This window comes from Xiphophorus maculatus, chromosome 24 (assembly GCF_002775205.1).
Source record: "Xiphophorus maculatus strain JP 163 A chromosome 24, X_maculatus-5.0-male, whole genome shotgun sequence".
Lineage (NCBI taxonomy): Eukaryota > Metazoa > Chordata > Actinopteri > Cyprinodontiformes > Poeciliidae > Xiphophorus > Xiphophorus maculatus.
The window spans coordinates 407,885-429,197 of record NC_036466.1 but is presented as its reverse complement, the minus strand read 5'-3'; the positions used below and the strand labels follow the sequence as shown (position 1 = coordinate 429,197).

The 21,313-nt window shown below is 38.6% G+C and overlaps 1 protein-coding gene across 1 annotated transcript; it reads left to right on the top strand.

Moving 5' to 3' along the window:
• Positions 1 to 18,582: 18,582 nt before the first annotated feature.
• LOC111607660 (matrix-remodeling-associated protein 5-like) lies at positions 18,583 to 20,987 on the top strand. The gene is made up of 3 exons (XM_023329832.1): positions 18,583 to 18,967; positions 19,081 to 19,210; positions 20,252 to 20,987. The coding sequence occupies exons 1-3, from the start codon at positions 18,783 to 18,785 to the stop codon at positions 20,708 to 20,710; spliced, it is 774 nt and encodes a 257-aa protein (XP_023185600.1). The 5' UTR covers positions 18,583 to 18,782; the 3' UTR covers positions 20,711 to 20,987.
• The last annotated feature ends 326 nt before the right edge of the window (positions 20,988 to 21,313 follow it).

Genomic DNA, 21,313 nt, shown 5'->3' with positions numbered 1-21,313 from the left:
TGTTCTGGCACTGACATCCTTCTCCAGTATTTCCACATAAACATTTCAACTTAGCTTCATCAGGCCACAGGAAATCTCTCCAGAAAATAAAAATGTTAGTTCCCCGAGTGCATTTGCACGCTGTTACCTTTGTTAAATGTTCCTTTGTAGCTTCTTTGTCTCTGAGCGGCCTTTTAGTCCATGTTGGTACACGACTCGTTTCAAATTAGTCCCAAAAATAAACCAGGCTGACACTTCTCTTCCTGGTCTTTTTCTGGTTTTGTAAGTTTTTCCAAAAAGAAAAGTGTTTGAGGTGTCAGAAATTATTTCAGTATTCCTAAATAAAAAGTTTAGGTTGAAGCTATGAGGAAACTGGTTCTGTGTGTGAATGGAAATGTCTGGTTTTACTTTTGCATTGAACTACTATGTAATACATAAAAAGACGTGGTTATAGATCTTTTGTGTAGAAGTTGTGGGAGCATCCATGTGCTCAGTGTGTTTATCTGCTGTTGGTTGCCAGGATACAGTCTCCATATGTTCCCCAGCCTTCTATCTTGCACTGCTGCATCCTGTTAACCCAGAACACTTACAGGGCTGTGTTTTCTTGTGCTTGCTCACAAGAAGCCTGTGTTTACCATGATTCACTGCCTGGCTCTGGTTTCTGTTTGCAGTTACCCAAGCATGTGTCGTCCGTAATCCTTCATGGTTCGATTGGGAGGAGGAGAATCATATTTTCATTTGTTCCAAGAGTGACTTCAGTTTGCTGCCATCTCCCCTCAGGTTCCAGAGCATCAAATATGCATTAAGTTAAACCCAATCTTAATATTTGCTGCATTTACAATAACTGAAGAATAAAACTCAGTTTCCTACTGGTATTTCCGCATTTGGAGACTCCTATCAGAAATATTATGTTTATTTGACTAGAACCAAGGTAGCTGCTCAACAACCTAAAGGATGGGCTTTCGTCAAGATGATGTCAAAAGTCTTCATAAACCTTCAACTTTTTCACATTTTGTCATGTTCAGTTTAGGTTACCGAGTCCCTCGAAAAAATTTACACTTCAACAATTTTGTCCTTTCCACCTTAATATTTTTTATTCTGTTTAGAAGCAACAGCAAATAATAACTATCAGACATTCATTTTAACAAATCTGGTCCTTATGGAAGAATGGTAGAAAGAATGTAACAGGTTAAAGAGAGCCAGCAGCATTCTGATGTTCTGTATTCACACCTGATGGACTCAGTTCCATTAGGGACCAAAACTGCAACAGTCTTTACATTTTCAAATGGGGGGGTTAGCTTTAAAACTGCACTAAAAGATCAAAACCCTCTGGTGGCACTGTACCAAGAACCACTAAAGGAAACTGTGATGAGGTGGTGGAGTGAAGTGGTGAGGCAGATACTGAGAATCCAGGTAGATGTGTGAATGATGGTTTTTAATGATGAACAGTCCAAAATTAGTCCACAAAACCAGGCAGCACGACAGAGCGGAAGCCAGGGCTCAACATTGGTAGCAACTGGTACATAGAAGATGGAAACAAACGTGCACACACAGGACAGACGCCAAAATGAGACAACGACCTGACAAAGACACAGGTGACACTAAATACACAGGAGGTAATCAGGGAACGAGACACACCTGGGAACTAATCAAGGGGCGAACAGGACAACACGGAGACACAGTGACAAAGAAAACTCGAAATAAACACAGAAAAACACAGATCCTGACAGAAACAACACAAACATCTCAAAAGAAGACTTAAGGGCAGCTTCCTTCTTTTTCAAAATGTAAACAAGCTTGGAGAGCTGAGTGAAGCTGACACTTCACGTCAAAGAATTCAGCAAATAGTCTGAGTGGTTAGTGTTCCGTTTGTGCAGGTTTGTGCCGTTAAAACTTTTGTGCAGTTTTGGTTTCTGAAATATTAAAAATGATTTTTTAGGTCATCCAGAGTTCAGCATCTCCCCATGTTGCTCCAAAACAAACCAAACTGGGCTACACAGTTAGTGCTCCGTTAGTGCAGGTTTGTGCCGTTAAAATTTTTGTTAGTGCAGCTTTCGTTTTTGAGATATTAAAAATTATCATTTTGGCCGATTACATCACCATCCCCCCATGTTGCTCCAAACATCAAAATTTTTGCTTTACAAAATAATTTTCAATAATGCATTGTTACTAGTCTTATGAATTGGCAATTTAAGTACTTGTTAAATTTTTATTTCCCTTTGGAATAAATTATCTGTTTCAACAGGTTTAAAAATTCTGGACTTCAAATATAAGTTGTGAATTTAAATAAATGCATATGTAAGCTATCCATGCATACATCCTCTCTGCTTTTATGGGGATGGATTGCATCGAGTCAACATTTTATATGAAACCTGAGGATAAATTTACTTACCTTGTTCAAAAATCAAAATCAGAGGGTTGGAAAAATTCCAAAGATGACTCTTTCAAAACGATTTCTTTCAGACTGCTAGAATAATTTTAAAGAGAGGTTGAAATTACTCTTGCTCTGCCGCAAAAACAACACTCACTACAGTGTGGGCGAAGCCAATCACAGTTGACGTTGTGTGAGAACTTTGTCAAAGTTGGCAAAACATTTAACGTGCTTTTAAAAATCCTTGAAGCCCACGCACATACATTTAATGTCAGAAATTGGATGAAATGAAACTCGTTGCATTTAAAATATATTTACTAAATATTAAGAACATTACTTGGATGAACTTTGTTGAACCAATGACGCTGCAGTGCACTTCCGGTTTTACTCTGCAAAAACTTTATTTGCTCAAGCAACTAGAATGTTAGCTATGGATTTTTTTTGTTGTTGTCGTTTTTTACCCTTTCGCTGCATAATCAGCAGAAAGTAAGTCAACAATGTGAATATAATTGTTGAAACCACCTCCGAAACCAAAGCACAGTTGAACAGTCATACAAATACACACATTATGTTACGGTCATGGCCGCATGTCCTGTATTGACAGGATTCAATTATTGTGGAGAGAGTTATATTGGTGAGAAAACATTACTATCTAAAAACATTTCTTGAAATGAGACAAATTTCTTCTTGTTCTAAATCTTTATTGAAGTTCAAAACAAAAGAAGGGCTGCACAGTGGTGCAGTTGGTAGCGCTGTTGCAGCAAGAAGGTCCTGGGTTTGATTCCCGGCCGGGGTCTTGCTGCATGGAGTTTGCATGTTCTCCCTGTGCATGCGTGGGTTCTCTCCAGGTACTACAGCTTCCTCCCACAGTCCAAAAACATGACAGTCAGGTTAATTGGTCTCTCTAAATTCTCCCTGTGTGCATGGTTGTTTGTCCTGTATGTCTCTGTGTTGCCCTGCGACAGACTGCCGTCCTGTCCAGGGTGACCCTGCCTCTCGCCTGGAACGTAGCTGGAGAGGCACCAGCAACTCTCCCGACCCCATTAGGGACAAAGGGTGAACAGAAAATGGATGGATGGATGGAAAACAAAAGAAGGTACACATTGTACAACAGCTGAAAATCTGCAGAATTTAACTTACACAATAACATACGAAATTAATAACTGCTTGCTTTGTGGTTATGTCCAGAGCAGGCCACAGTCATCAATTTAGGTGAAGTCAGTTGGTGTATGAAAGAAAATTATGTAATATCTCATAATGAGCAGTAGCCCACAATTAGGTTTGTTTTGGAGCAACATGAGGGGATGGTGAACTCTGGATAACCTAAAAAATAATTTGTAATATTTTGAAAACCAAAGCTGCACAAACAACCGTTTCAATGGCACAAACCTGCACAAACGGAGCACTAACGAAGTAGCCCAGTTTGTTTTGTTTTGAAGCAACATGGGGTGACTCTGGATGACCTAAAAAATAATTTTTAATATTTCAGACATCAAAGCTGCACAAACGAAAATTTTAACGGCACAACCCTGCACAAACGGAGCACTAACCACTCAGACTATTTGCTTAATTCTTTGACGTGAAGTGTCAGCTTCACTCAGCTGAAATAGCTACCCTTTTCTTACAATGGAAAAGGTTAAATGTGACAAAGTATTAACAAAGTATTAGTCTGATCATTGATAATAAGTAAAAACACATTTATCCACATTTGTTAGACCCAAATCAGCATTTATTCCATTTATTAAACTTGCCTAAATACAACAAGAATTTGGGAAAGAAGGACCCAAATCTTCTTCTTAAAACAGAATGAATTTGGGGCATGCTGTGGTGGCGCAGGGGGTTAGCACGCCCCACCTTTGGAGGCCGACGACCTTTGCCGCATGTCTTCCCCCCGCTCCTCACCCTCCTTCCTGTCTGCCTACTGTGGAAAAAATATGAGCCACTAGCGCCGCAGAAACTCTTCGGAGAAAAAGAAAAAAAAACAGAATACATTTGTTCATCTGATCTTAAAGGATCAGAAAAATTGTGCCTCTTATTTAATACATCAAATGTGCAAAATACTTGCTAAGTTTTGAATCTACATTTTTTTTCTACAAAAAGATTACTACTTTATTTTCTTGATTGTGGTATATTTTTTTTCTTGTTCGCCCCTAAATACCACTGTCTCACCGATTTTGACCCTCTTGACAAAAAGTTTTAACACCTCTATTTTAAACAAACTGAAAATCAAGTATGGAAATATTAGATCAGTAAATAGCTTTTATTATTCATTAAACTGGCAGTTTAATTTGAAGGTGTCTGTTTAAAATTGACATATTTTAGTAAAGAAGGGCTGTGGAGAGCTGTGCTGGGTTTTTCTCAGGTCTTAGTCATTATTTACCTCACATTCTCTGCTGACGTTCCATCCTGTCGGCTTCCTGTGAAACTCCAAACTCAGCTCAGGGTGTTGTTACCTGGGAGATGTATGAAGCTGAAAACACCTGACTGTCATCACACCAAGTGACGCTGACAGCTAACAGCTAACTGTGTCAGTTTTGTTTCCCTGCAGGGAAGCAGTTCATTTTCAGGTCATCTTCAGCCACTGGGCTCACAGGGATCCCAGACTTTTCATCTAGTACCACCGTTTATGAAAAGTCTATCCATCCTATTTTATCAAACCATCTATAAAAGATGAACCTCTTTACCCTGCCAGCTTCAGAGAACTTCGTTATTCCCTCTTGAATACATTCTTCTGTTTCTTCTGCGTATCACTGAAATCTCATTGACAGTTTTTCCATCTTTTCGTCTGAAGCTGATGTTTTTTTACCAAGTACTTCTCATAACATTCATGGAATTTTCCAGGTACTATCTGGAACATTCATGAAACTTCTTTGAACCCATAATTAAACACAAAATTATTCATACCTCTTCCAGATTTAGATTTAAAATGCTTGCCATTCAACCAAGAAGTTTGTTATTGGCAGGAAATGAGACGAGAATCTGTTTCCATTGACCTTAAATTTGTGCAAATTGGAATTACAAAAAAAAACTGCTAAATGGAAAGACTCCACCTTTAAAAAAAATAATAATAAAATGTTTACATGCTAGAATTAGGTGATTTTTCGGCTGTATCAAAATAAGTGCATTTCACAAAACTGCAATGGAAACACTTATCGCATCACACAGGTCAAATGTTTGTTTCTATTTGCATTTTACTTAAGAAATGTGATCCCCTTCTCAATGACTAATGAAAAATCTGTATTGGCAAATCATTAAGTTTGGAAAACCTCCTTACCATCACCCTAATTTTAGGTTTAAATCAAAACATTAACATTACATGTTGTATTACAAAAACTGTAATATTGTAGTATTACAAAATACAATATGTAAATTTAAATGTAATATTGTAAATTGTTAAATGATATAGTCAACTAGGGATTTCACTTCCATCCAGGAAAATACATCATGATCCTGTTTATGGACTTCATAATCAACACACACTAATCAACAAACACATCCACCAGCATAAGCTCAAAATTTAAAATGTTTAAGAGCAAATTGGAAGTGAAGTCAAATTCCATGAACAACATGATGAACAAAGTTTATTTTGATTACATGAAAGTGGTAAATCTACCAGTGATATAAATAATGTTGTACTTTGCTGTACCTTCAACTTATCTGAAACTTTCCAAAGCTTTCCAAAAAGTGAAAGGAAACTTTGACGGACCTGACCTGGAACTCTTCCAGAACTTACTAGACAGTTTCTAAGAACTTTCCTGAAACGTCCCTCATACTTTCTTGATTTGATTATTTGTTGACGTGTAATACACTGCCTGGCCAAAAAAAAGGTCGCCACCTGGATTTAACTAAGCAAATAGGTGCAAGCCTCCTATTGGATAAGTACTGCATAGGCGATTATCTTTCAGCTGGCAACAAGTTATTTAACCCCAGCTGATGCAATGAGTAACTCCTCATTTCTTAAACAACCATGGCAAAAGATAACATCCTGTGGTCGTGGAAAAGACGTTAGTCTGTTTAAGAAGGGTCAAACTATTGGCATGCATCAAGCAGAGAAAACATCTAAGGAGATTGCAGAAACTACTAGAATTGGGTTAAGAACTGTCCAACGCATCATTAAAAACTGGAAGGATGGTGGGGAACCATCGTCTTCCAGGAAGAAATGTGGTCGGAAACAAATCCTGAATGATCGTGATCGGTGATTACTTAAACGTTTGGTCAAATCAAATCGAAGAAAAACAACAGCAGAACTCAGGAGTATGTTTAATTGTGAACGCAAAAGCATTTCCACACGCACAATGCAAAGGGAACTGAAGGGGTTGGGATTGAACAGCTGTGTAGCCGTAAGAAAACCTCTAATCACTAAGGCTACCCAGAAAAAAAAGGCTTCAGTTTGCTAGGGAGCATAAAGATTGGACTCTGGAGGAATGGAAGAGGGTCATGTGGTCTGATGAGTCCAGATTTACCCTGTTCCAGAGTGATGGGCGCATCAGGGTAAGAAGAGAGGCAGGTGAAGTGATGCACCCATCATGCCTAGTGCCTACTGTACAAGCCTGTGGGGGCAGTGCTATGATCTGGGGTTGCTGCAGTTGGTCAGGTCTAGGTTCAGCAACATTGTCTGCCCAAAGAATGAGGTCAGCTGACTACCTGAATATACTGAATGACCAGGTTATTCCATCAATGGATTTTGTCTTCCCAAATGGAACGGGCATATTCCAAGATGACAATGCCAGGATTCATCGGGCTCACGTTGTGAAAGAGTGGTTCAGGGAGCATGAGACATCTTTTTCACACATGGATTGGCCACCACAGAGTCCAGACCTTAACCCCATTGAGAATCTTTGGGATGTGCTGGAGAAGGCTTTGCGCAGTGGTCAGACTCTCCCATCATCAATACAAGATCTTGGTGAAAGATTAATGCAACACTGGATGGAAATAAATCTTGTGACACTGCAGAAGCTTATTGAAACAATGCCACAGCGAATGCGGGCTGTAATCAAAGCTAAAGGCGGTCCAACAAAATATTAGAGAGTGTGACCATTTTTGGTGACGACTTTTTTTTTTGGCCAGGCAGTGTATTTTGCCACATTACTGTAATGCACATCAATTATTAGACAAATAGTGACTAATGATATGTAAAAAAGTGAAACTTCCAGATGCTTCCATTCACTACCATTATGTTTTACAAAGCCTCTTTGATGACTGATAAGATTACCTTTATTTTTAGTAGTAGTACAACCAAAATCAGGTGTTTGGAGAACATGAAGTGCTGGAGAATTTCCATACTGATCAGAGAAACAATGCTGGTCAGAAGTGGAGCAAATGAAAAGGCCTAAATTCTGCCAAAGTTCAGTTTTGTCAAATAACAATTTTATTCACAAGCTATTAATCACCAATTTTTTTAAAGTTGGTTCAAGGAAACATTTTTCCAGTGTGCTTAGATTCCCATAATTTCGTCTCTTTTAGATTTCCAGCTGCCTTGTATTGATTTTTTATTTGCACATTTATTGAGCTCAGACATGGAAACTCATAGAAATATTGTGACCTACTGACCTGATTATGACTATGCAGACATTTCCATGTTGCTGGGAGTGGAGACATTTTCTCACACTTATGACACATGAGTGACTGATGCCTTGTTGGTCTCTGATTGGTTGATGCTGGAAAATGACCAATTCGATCCCTGCTTCCTCTGCTGTGGGCGGAATTTCAGAAAATCTGGCTCTCTGTCTGCTCTTTTGCAGCTCTGCGCAAACAACGGTTTGCAAACTCTTAGGGTTATGAGCCGTTATGGATCGCTGAACATGATTCTCTGGCGACATGTCCCTCTGCTGATGGAGACAAATGATTCTGGCTGGATTCCCTTCCCCCAGCTGAGACTGGCTGCTGCCCAGGGGAGCTGATGCAGCTGAGAGGATGCTGCTCCTGGGGGAGGGAGTTACTGAATGAGTGGATGTGTCTAATATGTGAAGTTATTGTCATAGACTCTGATACCTCCACTGGGACCTACAGGAGCAGGGATGCTGCTTTATTACCGTGAAAACAAATAATTGAAGCAACAAGTTTACAGCATTATGCAGTGGAAATCCAAGTCTTGTTAGGTTGCCATGAGTAACAGTGAGACCTTTCAGGAGTGAGACAAGCCAACATTACAGAACGCCTGCTCACAAACAGGTGTTCTCCCATGGAACTGCAGTTTGCACATTATTCATCTGCATAACTTTGTGATGACCAAACCTTCTGTCTGGTCCTTTCCTGGACGAGTTCTACTGTAAGCATGGAAGACCTCCCAGTGTGAAGCCACAAACACACTCAGCTTCCCTCTGTATGTTTTCACTGTCTGCTACATTGAACTTTATAGTCTTACTTGGTTGAAGCTCAGGGACTCTGTACATTAAAAGTTTAAGGAGGATGAATATTTAGCTTTCAGCATCACCAATGAAAACACGTCATCCTACAGTTTCCTGGTTTTGACTCCTCGTTTGGAATGTAAAGAAATTCTTAATTATTCACATTTTTCACATTTTGTTCACATTAAATTGAACAAATTAAACTTGAGATAAGAGGATTATAAAAGTGTTCACTTCTTCCTTCTCCTTTTCAAAACGAAAAGTGTGAGATAATTTTGTTCTTGTTTATGTATGCACATGCTTTCTCTTGTCCTACTTTTCTTTGCTTTTAAAAACATGTTTGAAAAATATGAATAAATACAAAACAATATAATTTATAAAACACTTTAAACCAACACTGTTGGCCAGTCATATGAAACAGACATAAAAACAAAACAACAAGCTCAAAATGAGTCAAAAGAGAAAGAAAAAAAAATATGATCTTTAAAATAAACATTACAACCACATATTCCTAGGATCCTGTGTTTTGAGGTTTGTTTATTCTTTAGTATTTTATTTGTTTTGTTTCTATTTTACCTTACTTCAGTCCTTCCCTTGTAATTCTAGTTAATTATGTTTATTTTTGTGTCTAATTATTCCTTCTATCTCTAGTTTAGTATCTTAGATCTATTTATTCTTTACTGTTAGATTTATTTATCCCATACCTCTTTCTCTCTCTCTCTCTCTTTGTTCTCCTCTGGCTCCCTGTGGTTTTCTTGTAAGTTTTTCTCATAATTTTTTTATTATTAAATTTCCAACTCCACTCTGAAAGATTTAAAGAGGACTGAATGCTTTCCTTACCCAGTGTAGATATGGACTTTAGGCCATTTTAACATGTGAACATGCTGGGATCTGTAGACCTCTAACAGCTTATCTTCCAGGCAGAGAACCTGCCTTTCTGTATTTGTATTCCTTTTGCTTTTATTTTGTGGATCATAGATTTTTAATGTAAAGTACGTGCTTCACATTGCAGTATGTACTCTTATAGCGTTCTGCCTCAGAATGGTAACATAGTGATGCTACATAGTTGACTGCTTATGTATTTGTGTTTAATGTATATTAACTCTTTTCCCAGTCCTTCCTATAATTAGTGTTTCTGTTTCATGTGTGCCAAGTTCTGCAGCAGCTGGCAGCCAGCTGCTGTCTGCCCTGCTGCTCCGCCTCAGGTGGTTCTGCGTTAAAACCACCAGCACACCGACCAGTCTGCTGCAGCCCTGCAAACTGGTGACATCAAGTTCTCTGCATGCCAATTTGCTCATTAAGATTTATAACATAAGGTATAAAAAGAGAGGGAAATATATTTCTTGAGCTTTTCTGCTGTAAATGGTCATTAATTATGTAATGAGCAGAGTCGCCTTCACACTGGGTGACAGGCAGCTGCAGCTGTTAAACTGGGCTCCACTCTTGTTAACAAAGGAAACATTTCACACTGTAAAAACACAAAAGTATTTTTGGTCCAGTTTCAAATGCACATTCCTGAAATAAGACAAATTGAACTTACAAATGACGTTTCAGCAAAAAATAGGAGTTTGTTTGTTAAATCCAATATGGCAGACAGAGGGAAAAGCATGCCGACTAATCCAGTCCCTCCTTCTACTGTAGAGAACTCTTACAGGTAAAAAAAAATATTGTGACATCAAGTAACCCCTAAACCACACCATGAGCAAACCATAACCACACACACTAACAGCTACTTTTTACACACTGATTTTTGTGATGGTTTTCCTTTTGTTTAGTTTGCTTGGTTCAGTTTTTATTTATTTAAAAGATTTTTTTTAATCCAGTTATAAAAACCTCAGAATCATGAGCCCAGATTTAATCAATTATCCTTAAATAGTTTAGTGGAGTTGTGTCACATCCTGGCCTGCATACGTCACCTGGCACTCTTAGTCTCTGTAGCCTTTTAATTACACGGGAAGGAAAACATGAATGAAACAGGATCTGTTCTAATCCTCAACTTACTAAACTGTGTTTTAGCAGACTTTATGTCTTGCTGAATCCTTTGGGACAGCTCTATTATGGATTATAAATATTAATGGCTGCTTCAACCAAACAAGAATGACACAGAGGAGCCAGAACCCAAATCTCCTTGATACTAACTAACACCTGATCCCTGAACAGACTCCTCTGACAGCCAGAGCTACACATGGGAACCTTTTACTCAGACCACAGCATCTCAGTAATTACAAAAGTATTCACACCCATTGAAATTTTCCACATTTTGTCCCATTGCAACTAGAGTAAGCTAGAGCAACACCAACTGCTTTCTGATGTAGAATATTTGAAAAACTTGCACAAGAGAAAACAAATGATGCACAATTCGGATACATTTTGTAAATAAAAATCCAAAAAGATCACGCCTTTTGGTTTTGCAAAGAATACAATTTTTTTTCTATGTTTTCTATCGGTTTCCTCATGGCAATGAAGTTTTCAGGATGATGTGCAATGTTAGATTTCCTCCATGCATTGTGCCTTTGAGGAAAAAACTTTGTAACTGAAACCAGAATGAATAAAAACATTTTTTTCTCTGTCTGAAGTTAAATCTGACCAAACTCCTCTTGTTTAGGTTTAGCCTAAACATTTTTTAGAGATTTTTTTCTGAAAAGTCACTCAGTGAGGAAGAAGCTTTTACTTCAAAAGTAACATAAAAAGTTAGCTTGCATGCACACAGAGGTAAAAGCTTCATTGTTGGAGGCCTGTCCTGTGGTTTGATGGAACTCCGGTGGAACTGTTTGATCATAATGACTGTCTTTACATTTAGAGGAACAACTGGATGATTTCACCATCCTAACTGTACAGTATGGGGGTGGCAGTATCATGGTGTAGTGTTGTTTGGCTGCAGGAGGAACTGGTGCACTTCATAAAATAGATATCAGCATGAGGAAGGAACATTATGGAGAAATACTGAAGCAACATCTAAAAAACAGCCAGGAAATAAAAGATTGGACACAAAGTGGACTTAAAAATGGACAACAACTTTAAGCATAAGGCCAAAGTGGTTATGAAATCTCAAGATAAAATTAAGTTTTTGGTGTGGCCATCACAAAGTCCTGATCTCAGTCCTATAGAGAAGATGTTTTATAGAGAAGAGGTCTGGAAAGGTGTGTGTGAGTGAGGCGAAAACAAGCTCAGTTCTGTCAGGAGGAATGAAGCAGAACTCCAGCTATCTAATGTGAGAGAGACAGTTCTATCTCATCCTGACCAAATGCATGAATTCAAGGAAAGCTACAAAAACAATCTCTAAAATACGTCCTCACTAAGTTTTCCGGCATTTAGTAAATAGAAATAATTTCCGTAATTCTAACTAAGCTAAAATAAAAAACGTTTGGTTTGATTTAACTTCAGACAGTTAGAAAAAATATGTATCTTTTTATTTTTATATTATGTAAATATCTAATTTCAGCTGTAAATAACAGATATTATGTGATAGAAAGTGAAAGCATTCCTCCATCATCTGCTTCAGGTCAGGATCTTACATGAGGTCAGAACCGTTCCAGTAGACAGAATCTGTCAAAGCTACGACCTGACAGATGTTAATATCTGTAAATGTACTTGTGATTGACAAGGTCATGACTGAGAATCCATCAAGCCATGACTTACTTTTTCCCCTCTTTTGTCCGGAACATAAAGCTGTCTGACGTTAATAGTTGGAGCAGCATCACTATCTTTCACTACATTGTAATTTGCCTGCTGGAAGCTGAAAATGTGCAGGCCTGTGAATAAATCTTAAAGGAATCTACTTAACCTTATGCTGTCATGCTCACTAAAAGCAGTAAAAGGGAATGAAGAATGAAGTGCAAATCTTTCAACCTTCTGCTGTCGAGTCAGCCTGAACACCGGGATGCACTAACAGATGTTTGAGATTTTATTGCAGAACCTTCCAGGCACCCATTAGGCTTCTATCAGTGTTGACATTGTGTCCAAACTGCAGCCAGTCATGCTTTGCTCTTCAGAGACTCTCTATCACATACAAGCAGTGGCTCAGTGAGATTTTTCTGTTTCTTTTCAGGAATTTGTGGCTGTTTGGGGACAGATGGACACAGATTCCTGCATGTTGGTTTAAATGCCATTTTTCTTCAGATACTGTGATTTTTGTTGAGAAAATAGTCTGGGTTATTCTTCACTGTCAAGTATGAGCCATGACACTTAAAATGATAACTCTGAACTTTATAAACCATCTGCCAGTCATGAAGGCTGTGAATGGAGACAGTAAATCAAGATGTTTCTGTCCCAATGTGGATGATTGCTTTGCATTGAAGTAATGTCTTGTGCATCTGTTTCCTCTAATGTGATTGGATGCTGCTTCCTTGGTTTCAAGCCAACCAATTACCTGTGTTGCACTATTTAATTGGTGTGAAGCTGAACTTCAGTGCTTGTGGCCTCTTGACTGCTGTGGTACAGGCTTAAATGCCTCTTTGATCTTGACTTGAATAATGTAACTTTGGTCAAGCTGCTTTTGGAGGGAAGAACTGTCCTTTTGCTTAAACTGAATCTTCTCCTGTTTTGTGCTTGTGGGAGGTTATTTTTCAGGTGTGTATATTTTCTTTCAGTGTTGTTTTTATTATGCTGACTAGAACTGAAGCTTTTATCAGTCTGCACCGAAATCAACTTAAAAACATGGCAGAAAATAAACACCTTAAATGCCATCTTGACTCCTCATTCACTGTCTAGAGTTACACCAGTCCCTTATATCCACTAAATCAAAGCAGGGGATGCAACAAAATTGGGGGCTCATCTGGGATTAAATCTTTTTCTTCTTGAATTAGATTTTTTTTATAACAACAGAGCAGAGCAATGTGCACATAACTGAGGATTCCATCTCACCACCACTCAAGAGCAATATGCCACTTTAACTTCTACACCTCAGGTAGAAACCTATACCTGACCCAGAGGGAGGTGTGTAGCTTTTTCTTCTGAGGAACCACTGGTTCCAAATTTAGGGGGATGAGTTTCATTCCAGCACCTTCACACTTGGCTGTGAGTGGCTCCAGTGCATGACAGGATGATGCCAGTAGACCCACATCATCTCCAAAAGACAGATGTGGGGCCCTGAGGGTCCCAGAACAAACACTGAGGGCTTCACAACTACGCTTTGACATCCTGTCTGTTAACAGGATGCAAGAGACAAAGGAAAACACAGTCTATCTCACTAAGGTCAACTTTCTGACACTGTTTTTCTTTCTTTATTTTTTTTTTGCATTTAGGTCTGGACTTTGATTAGGCCGTTTTATCACATGAATCTGCTTGGATGTGAACTGTTGCAGCTCCAGCATATGTTCCTTGTCCTGCTGGAACGTGGCCCTCAGCTCCAGTCTCAGGTCTTCTGCTCTGTAGGACTCAGGGAACTTGACGTCAGTGAACTCACTTCTTTATTTCTTTCAAAACAAACATCAAGCATCTGCTGCTGCAGATTAGAGGACATCCTGTGATTTAGGCAAATACAGCCCTGCATCCTACAGTTAGTATGTGTAACTACTTAAGACACTTTTTCTTATTTCAAAATGGTGTGTGGCCCGTGGTATAAGAAGCTATGACAAACCATTGGTTTTGGTTCTTCCTCCTCTATTAAAACAGTCACTCGTTCCTCTGCTGAAGCACATTTACTTTCAAAAGACTTTTACAGCCTAAGTATTTGTAGGCCTTTCACAGAAAGCACATTGTTGCTTTTCCACCCAATTCCTGTGGTCCATGATCCTCTCATCACAGACCAAACCTCTTGAAAATAAATAATTTATTTCACGGAGATGGCTAATTATACTTTGATTTAAAGCAATAAAACTTTTATAAAGACCCATTAAACATAACTGAGCCAAATCTCATTCAGTCGGTGAGCTGGATGTGTTGAACTTCTCTAGATTTCAGCAAACAAGCATGGAAAATGTCACAAAGCAGGAGGGGAACTTGAAATTTGAATGGGACCACATCATAAACACCATGAGTGATGTACTGCTACCAGCTTTCTTTTGAATTCAGTTGTTTTCATTCAGATGTTAGATGGCTTCTTAAATCACAAATCCATCTGAAAGCTGAAGCTAGAACTTTACATACACTGGAAAAAAAGACTTTTCTCCCCTCCTGTTGCAGGTCTGGAGTTACCAAGATTATCTGTATTTACCAAAAGTGACAAAAATAATTACTTCAAGTTTATAAGTTTACATCCATTTCCTCAGTATTGCCTATGCAATATTTTTAGTGAATTGAACCAGTTCCTCTTGGAACAAAACACCCTTTGCAATCTGGGATTGTTATCAATGAAGAAAGTAACAAAGAAATTAAAACAAATAGAGTAATAATAACAAAATACCTGGATTTTACTCAACATCCTGATAAATTCTACATGACAAGATGGAAGTTGTTGTAGTTGCTCATTTATAGCTTAAATTAAAAGATGAATTAACCTCAGAAAATGTACAAAGAGAAGATGAAGTAAAAGTATTGTATTGTTAGTTGTGATGGATGTTTTCTCTCAGGAATGTTGCTGTTACATAAGTCTTTGATGAGGATTGATCTTGTAATTTATTGAAATAAACTGAGTCTGACAGTCAATTTAGTCTCATTAGCTGCCTGAAATGAACTTGGTCAAGTTTTAAGTGAAATGAAAGTAATAGTTTTTTATGCTGCATTCCACTAACAGGAACATGCAAACAGAGATTTTATATTTGTGTATCCAGATTTGAATGAACCAGGACAGATTTAGTGTTCTCCACTGAGGTTTCATCAGGTCTCCCATCGAGAAATTTCTGCTCCTGTGAGAGGAAATGCCCAAACTGTTTCCAGTTGCAAACACAAAAATATAGGTCATCTGGAGGTAAGATTATTACTATATGATGATTGTAAAATTTTCTCAGTTTTGTTTGGTGTCCATTTGCTCTGTTTAGACAGCTTGGTCTGCTCACTGGTATCAGGTTGTCAGCTTGATCTTTTTTTCACTGGAACGGCTTCATGCAGCTGATCTGTAAATCTCTCAGCCATTAAACCCAAAGCTGCTGAAGTGGCTGAAAGTCTGTCTTGGTAATGAATCCTCAGGTTTTCCTGATTCTCATTTAAACATTACTTGTGAGTCTCTGTGTCAAACTGCCCATCACAGCATCATCTGCAAAAACATAAGTGAAATTAATAACCTGCTGTTATGAAAAGTTGATCATCCAGAACCTGCAAAAGTATTCACACCCTTTTAACTTTTCAGCATTTTGTGCCACAAACAGAACAACACAAAGGAGGGTTAGCAGTGGCATGAAAACGATAATAGATATAAAATATGCAGTCGATAAATATTAGGGCTGCAGCTAATGGTTATTTTGGTTAGTGGTTATTTTATCAATTATTCTTATAATTAATCAATTAATCAGATTTTTAAAAATGGCACATAATGCAGATTTTTCAGTTAACCACTTTAGCCTTTTTTACACAACATTAGAACTACATTAAAAGACACAAATAATCAAATAATCCAATTAGTTTTTTCAATAATAAAATAGAAATTTTAGAGCCTAAAATGCATTGAAAGAATTCCTTTAAAATACTGTCTATTAATCTGTTTCTTTTTTAAATAATTTAACAGCTAAATTTACGTCATGGTTGTTGTTGTTGTGTACAGACAGAAGATTTTTTTAATCTTTAATGCAAAGTGTAAATATTTTTCTACAGTTTTGACTTTCTGCTTGTTTCAAGAAACGGCCATTTTAAGAGTTTCTGTATTCTAGCTAACAATTAATTGATTAATACATTTGTGGACAATTATTTCAGTAATCAGTTAATCACAAATACTTTGAATAATTGTTTCAGTCCTAAGAAATATACATCTGAAAAATGTTGCATGCATTTCTATTTAGCACCTTGTCTTCCTGTTGCTGAAGTGAATCAGCCCCCTGCATGATGCTGCCACCACCATGTTTCACAATGGGAATAGTTTTTTTCAGGATCATGTGCAAGGTCAGTGTTCTCCACTTTTCATGTTAACCAAAAAGTTGAGCTTTGGTCTAATTTGAGCAGCAGGTCACAAAGAGCTAACAGCAGGTTTCGTTTGGCTGCTGCTCCAGACCTCTAGTGGCTGGAGCAACAAATTGGGGTGAAATGTGATGGACACGAGTCCTTCTCTGATTTTCACTGCAGCACTTTAACCAAAACACCAAAGCTGTGTGTAGAAGTCAAGCAATGCCCAAGTGATGAGCAGCAGCAAAGGAACTTGAAAAGCTAAAGTTTCCAGACTGAGGAGAGCCAGTTTTATCTGAGAAAAACAAAACCCATTGTGAGGCACACTGAGCTGTCCGTCTTCAGGCGGTCTTTGTCAGCTTTAGGTTTCCTGGGTGGGCCGTTGCTGTTCTGGGAGTCTGCCTGGATGTGTCTGTGCCTGTCCTCTGCATGCTGGTTATGTGTGAGTCAGGGTTAATAAGAGGCCCATGTTGGTTGCTCCAGCACCCAGCTGCCCTCTCTTTACACTGACACATCAGGATGAAAAACAATGCTTTCTTACACCTTTTACTCGGACATAAGAGCTTACAGCTGAACTCAGTAGATGCCAGTTTTATCATAAGTCCTGCAAATACCTGTTAATTCATCTCAATCAAACTGTTCTCACACAGGAGACATAAAGGTGAGTCACATGTTTACATGCAGTGTAAAAAAACTGAATGGTATACCATTAGATTAAAGCTTTTCTGGTTTGGTTTGGTTATGTTCATTCAAATTATTTCTGTTTGCTAAATGTCAGAATATTGAGAGATTTTTACTGAATTTAATTAAACATGCATTTAATTAAATGTACTTTTATTCATGTTGCGCCAGTTCACAACAAATGTCATCTTGACACATTTTACAAAAAATAAAACAATAAAAAATACAGTTAGGGCCCACAGCCAAATAGCTAAAATTTGCCCCCAAAACACGTCACTGCCTGTTTTCTGTAATTTGTTTTAGTTATGAAAAAAATAGTGAATAGGAACATTTTCTGTAAAGCAGTTTGGAGTCACATTCCACAGAAATGGTGGAATATAGTTCATACTGGGAGCTGTTGATCCGTTCTGTGCAGCCATATTGGACACCAAACTCGGAGCTGCTCAGCAAGCTTCACCTTCCGCCTGGGAAAAACTTCAGAAATGAAATAGAATGCCCCATTATACTTAATGGAGACTCTATTGCTGCAGGTAGCTGTAACCTGTATGCAGAACATCCTGCAATCCCTTTAAATCAACGGAGGGTAAGAGAAATATGTGACACACCTGAACAAGGAAATATTTTGTTTTTCCATTTACTGACTTTGCACCAGTGACAGTTTTTGCTCTGCTCTGCATCACACCATTAAGTATTTGGTGGCTGATTCAGAACTTGAGTCCTGACAGACAAACAGGGAAACAAAGGGAGAAGAATCATAGCAGAAGCCCAGTTTTACTCCTTCTCATTGAAACATATTGTTCCTGCTGTTTTATTCCTCTCAGCCTTTCTGTATTCAGCTGTTGAAGTCAGTCTTTGTCATTCTAATCAAAGTTATCCAAGCAACACTTCAGCAGCATTCCTCCTTAGCAGCAGTATGCCTGGCTGTGGGAGCAAATGTTCTGCCCTCCTTCAAACTTTCCTTGCTCCTCCCGCTGCGTCTCCAGCGATCGCTCTGCAGCTGCTCCTTCACTCGCTTCAGACTGGGAGTGAGGACAGCACTCTGCTGCTTGGACCTAACACCATCTTTTTGTTTCTTTTTTTTTTTTTTAAAAAACACTTCCAGTTCCAGTCTGTGACTCCAACTTGTTTCTTTATCAGTTTGTGATTTTTAGCTTTGTGTTCACACATGACAAAATGGGACATGAGGGAATTCCTGCAGAAAGGTTTTCAGTACTTTAAGGTAAGAGCAACTTGATATTGTAACAATGAGTTGCCCTTAGGATTAAGCAACAATTTGCATTTTTTTCGCATTGTGACTGAAGTGACACCATCTTCACATTCATTGCAACATGTTCAAGATGTGAATTCAGTTGAAACCAGCAGATCACAGACTTTCCAACATTGTGGTTGTTGAAGTCGGGCCCTCCAAGCAGCTGCTGTGTCAGTCTCTCTGGATGAAGATGGAGCACTCCACCCTGTGGGTCCTCCAGACTCTGCTGGTGCTCCTGTCTCCTGTGGTGTCCACTCCCTGCCCCCGGCCCTGCTCCTGCCCTCAGCCTGCTGAGCTCCACTGCACGTTCCGCTCCCTCCTCACCGTCCCAGCAGCGGTACCCAAGCACGTGAAGCGCATAAACTTGGGGTCAGTGGGGTTTTTTCCATCCTTGGTATTACCAGGATGTAGTAAGAGTGTGTTTCAGGTTGATGTTTCCAGTGCAGGTTTGTTCAATTGCCCTCACAGATTGTTTGTTTCAGGTTCAACAGCATTTATAAAATAAGTGACACTTCACTGTCTGGGCTGGGGAAGCTGGAGCTGCTGATGGTCCATGGGAACAACATTCACTCTCTGCCTGATGGAGCGTTCAGGGACCTGGCATCACTTCAGGTACATCAATCAATCAATCAATCAATCAACCAACCATCCAGCAGAAATGGGCATGTATTGTATTGAACATTTATCATAATAAATTTCTAATTGAAATAAGAATTTTGATTTATTGTTGTCAAAATAAATTCCAGTTGATAATATCTTAACATTCTGAAAACTGTTTTGTGGGATTGTATCAAGTATTGACTCAAAGGTGCTGAACAGAAATGCATTTCAAACTTTTCAAATTCTTACTTTTAAGAAAATGTTCATTTCACCAGTACTGGGTTCACAGAAAGTATCAGCAGTGCTTATGCAGGACTTTATATGTTGGAAAAAGATAAATGGGTAGAAGTCATAGTGTTTCCAGTATTTACCACTTTATAAAACAGAGGCATTCAGTCATTCAAACACCAATATGCAGATCAGTGGGACTTTGGGTTGAGTGCCTTTCTGATTACAAAATGACTTTTCTGTCTCTTAGCCACAGTCGCCCCAAAAAATAAGCAGTGAAGTTACATTCAGAACAGAAATGCAGTTTAAATAACTGAATTAAAAGAACAAACAAAAAACAGATTTCTTTTCCCCTTTACCAACTGTTCTTCAATTTCTGAAAGATCATCAGTTCATATTAAACCAGCTGGTCTGTGGACTGGAATGATTACAGATTTTAGATTTTGCAAAGAATTTCCTTCATACTTAGTTCCTGTATTATTCAAATGTTTTACAAACTTGGTTTGTGGACTAAACCACATTGATTCCTTCTTACATGTGAACTACAGTAGCTGCATTTTAACAGACAGATGGTCTGAATTTTACTTCAGTGGCACCATTAGAAATATTTTAGCTGAGGAAAAACACTGATGTGTCCAATACTTTCCCATTTATTATTATTTATGTTGGGTTAATATTGAATAAAGTATTTCTGAAACATAAGATTAGAAATATTTTTTATCACTCTTTCATAAAACATTATTGAGGTTCTTGTTTTAATTTGCATGTAATTGTCTTGATAATCTGGTTAATATTGGAACTTTTCTGTTATACTTGTTGGTTCAGATGCTGAAGATGAGCTACAACAAGCTGAAGGAAATCAACAGGCACACTCTCCAGGGGCTGTGGTCTGTGACCAGGTTGCACTTGGATCACAACCAGATAGAACTCATCCATCCGGACGCCTTCCAGGGACTCACTTCCTTACGCTTTCTGCAGCTGGAGGGAAACCAGCTTCAACAACTGCATCCTGCCACCTTCACCACCTTCACTCTGATGGGCCAGTTCTACATCTCTACCCTGCGACACCTCTACCTATCTGACAATGCACTCACATCCCTCCCCTTCCAGCTGGTGGAGACCATACCACAGCTTGAGAACCTGTACCTCCATGGGAACCCCTGGACCTGTGACTGCAGTATGAGTTGGTTGCATGACTGGGAAAAAACTTCACCAGGTCAGATTATAATTATTGTTATTATTCTTAGGGTTAGGTCCAGTAGACTCTGTTTGATTGGGGACTGAAACTGCAACACTTGTTACATTTTCATCTTGTGTGGTTCGCTTTTTCACACTGCACTGTGTCAAACAAGCCAAGACCCTTGTAGACCCTAATCACACTCTCACCGGTGGAGATGCTCCACCAAGAAATACTGAAGGAAACAACATGAAAACTCTGAAGACACTGAGCGCAACTTCCTCTTTCGCAAAATGTAAACAAAATGGAGTGGCGTCAGATTTTAGTGTTTGTTGGATTTCTCCTTTGCTTTTGGTAATAAACTACAAGCCATTTGTCCTGTTAGCTCTAGACTCGTGTTTATTTTTGTTGTCTTTAACCAGAATGCTGTGCTTCCTTCTTTTGGCACAATCTCCGGTCTGCTTGCTGTTCACATTCAAACTGCACTAGATTTCACTTCAGACCTAAAGAATGACATGTAGATTTGTAGGTGAATCAGAGTTAGCTTCTTTGGTCCGCATCAGAGTTTGATTGCACATTCATTAACAAACCATGTTTTATAGGGAAATAAAGTAGAGTTCAATTAAACAGGGCTGCTGTGAATGAACCCTTATTCATATTGTTTTTATAAGTCATATGTTGACTTTTTTCTTCTTTTTTTCTGCTACAGG

What these genes read in the sequence shown, in the direction of transcription:
- LOC111607660 (XM_023329832.1), top strand. Translation starts at nt 18,783, where the DNA reads ATGAAGATGGAGCACTCCACCCTGTGGGTCCTCCAGACTCTGCTGGTG. An exon ending in GTGAAGCGCATAAACTTGGG is followed by an intron (nt 18,968 to 19,080) that starts GTCAGTGGGGTT and finishes TGTTTGTTTCAG; the next exon opens with GTTCAACAGCATTTATAAAA. An exon ending in GGGACCTGGCATCACTTCAG is followed by an intron (nt 19,211 to 20,251) that starts GTACATCAATCA and finishes TTGTTGGTTCAG; the next exon opens with ATGCTGAAGATGAGCTACAA.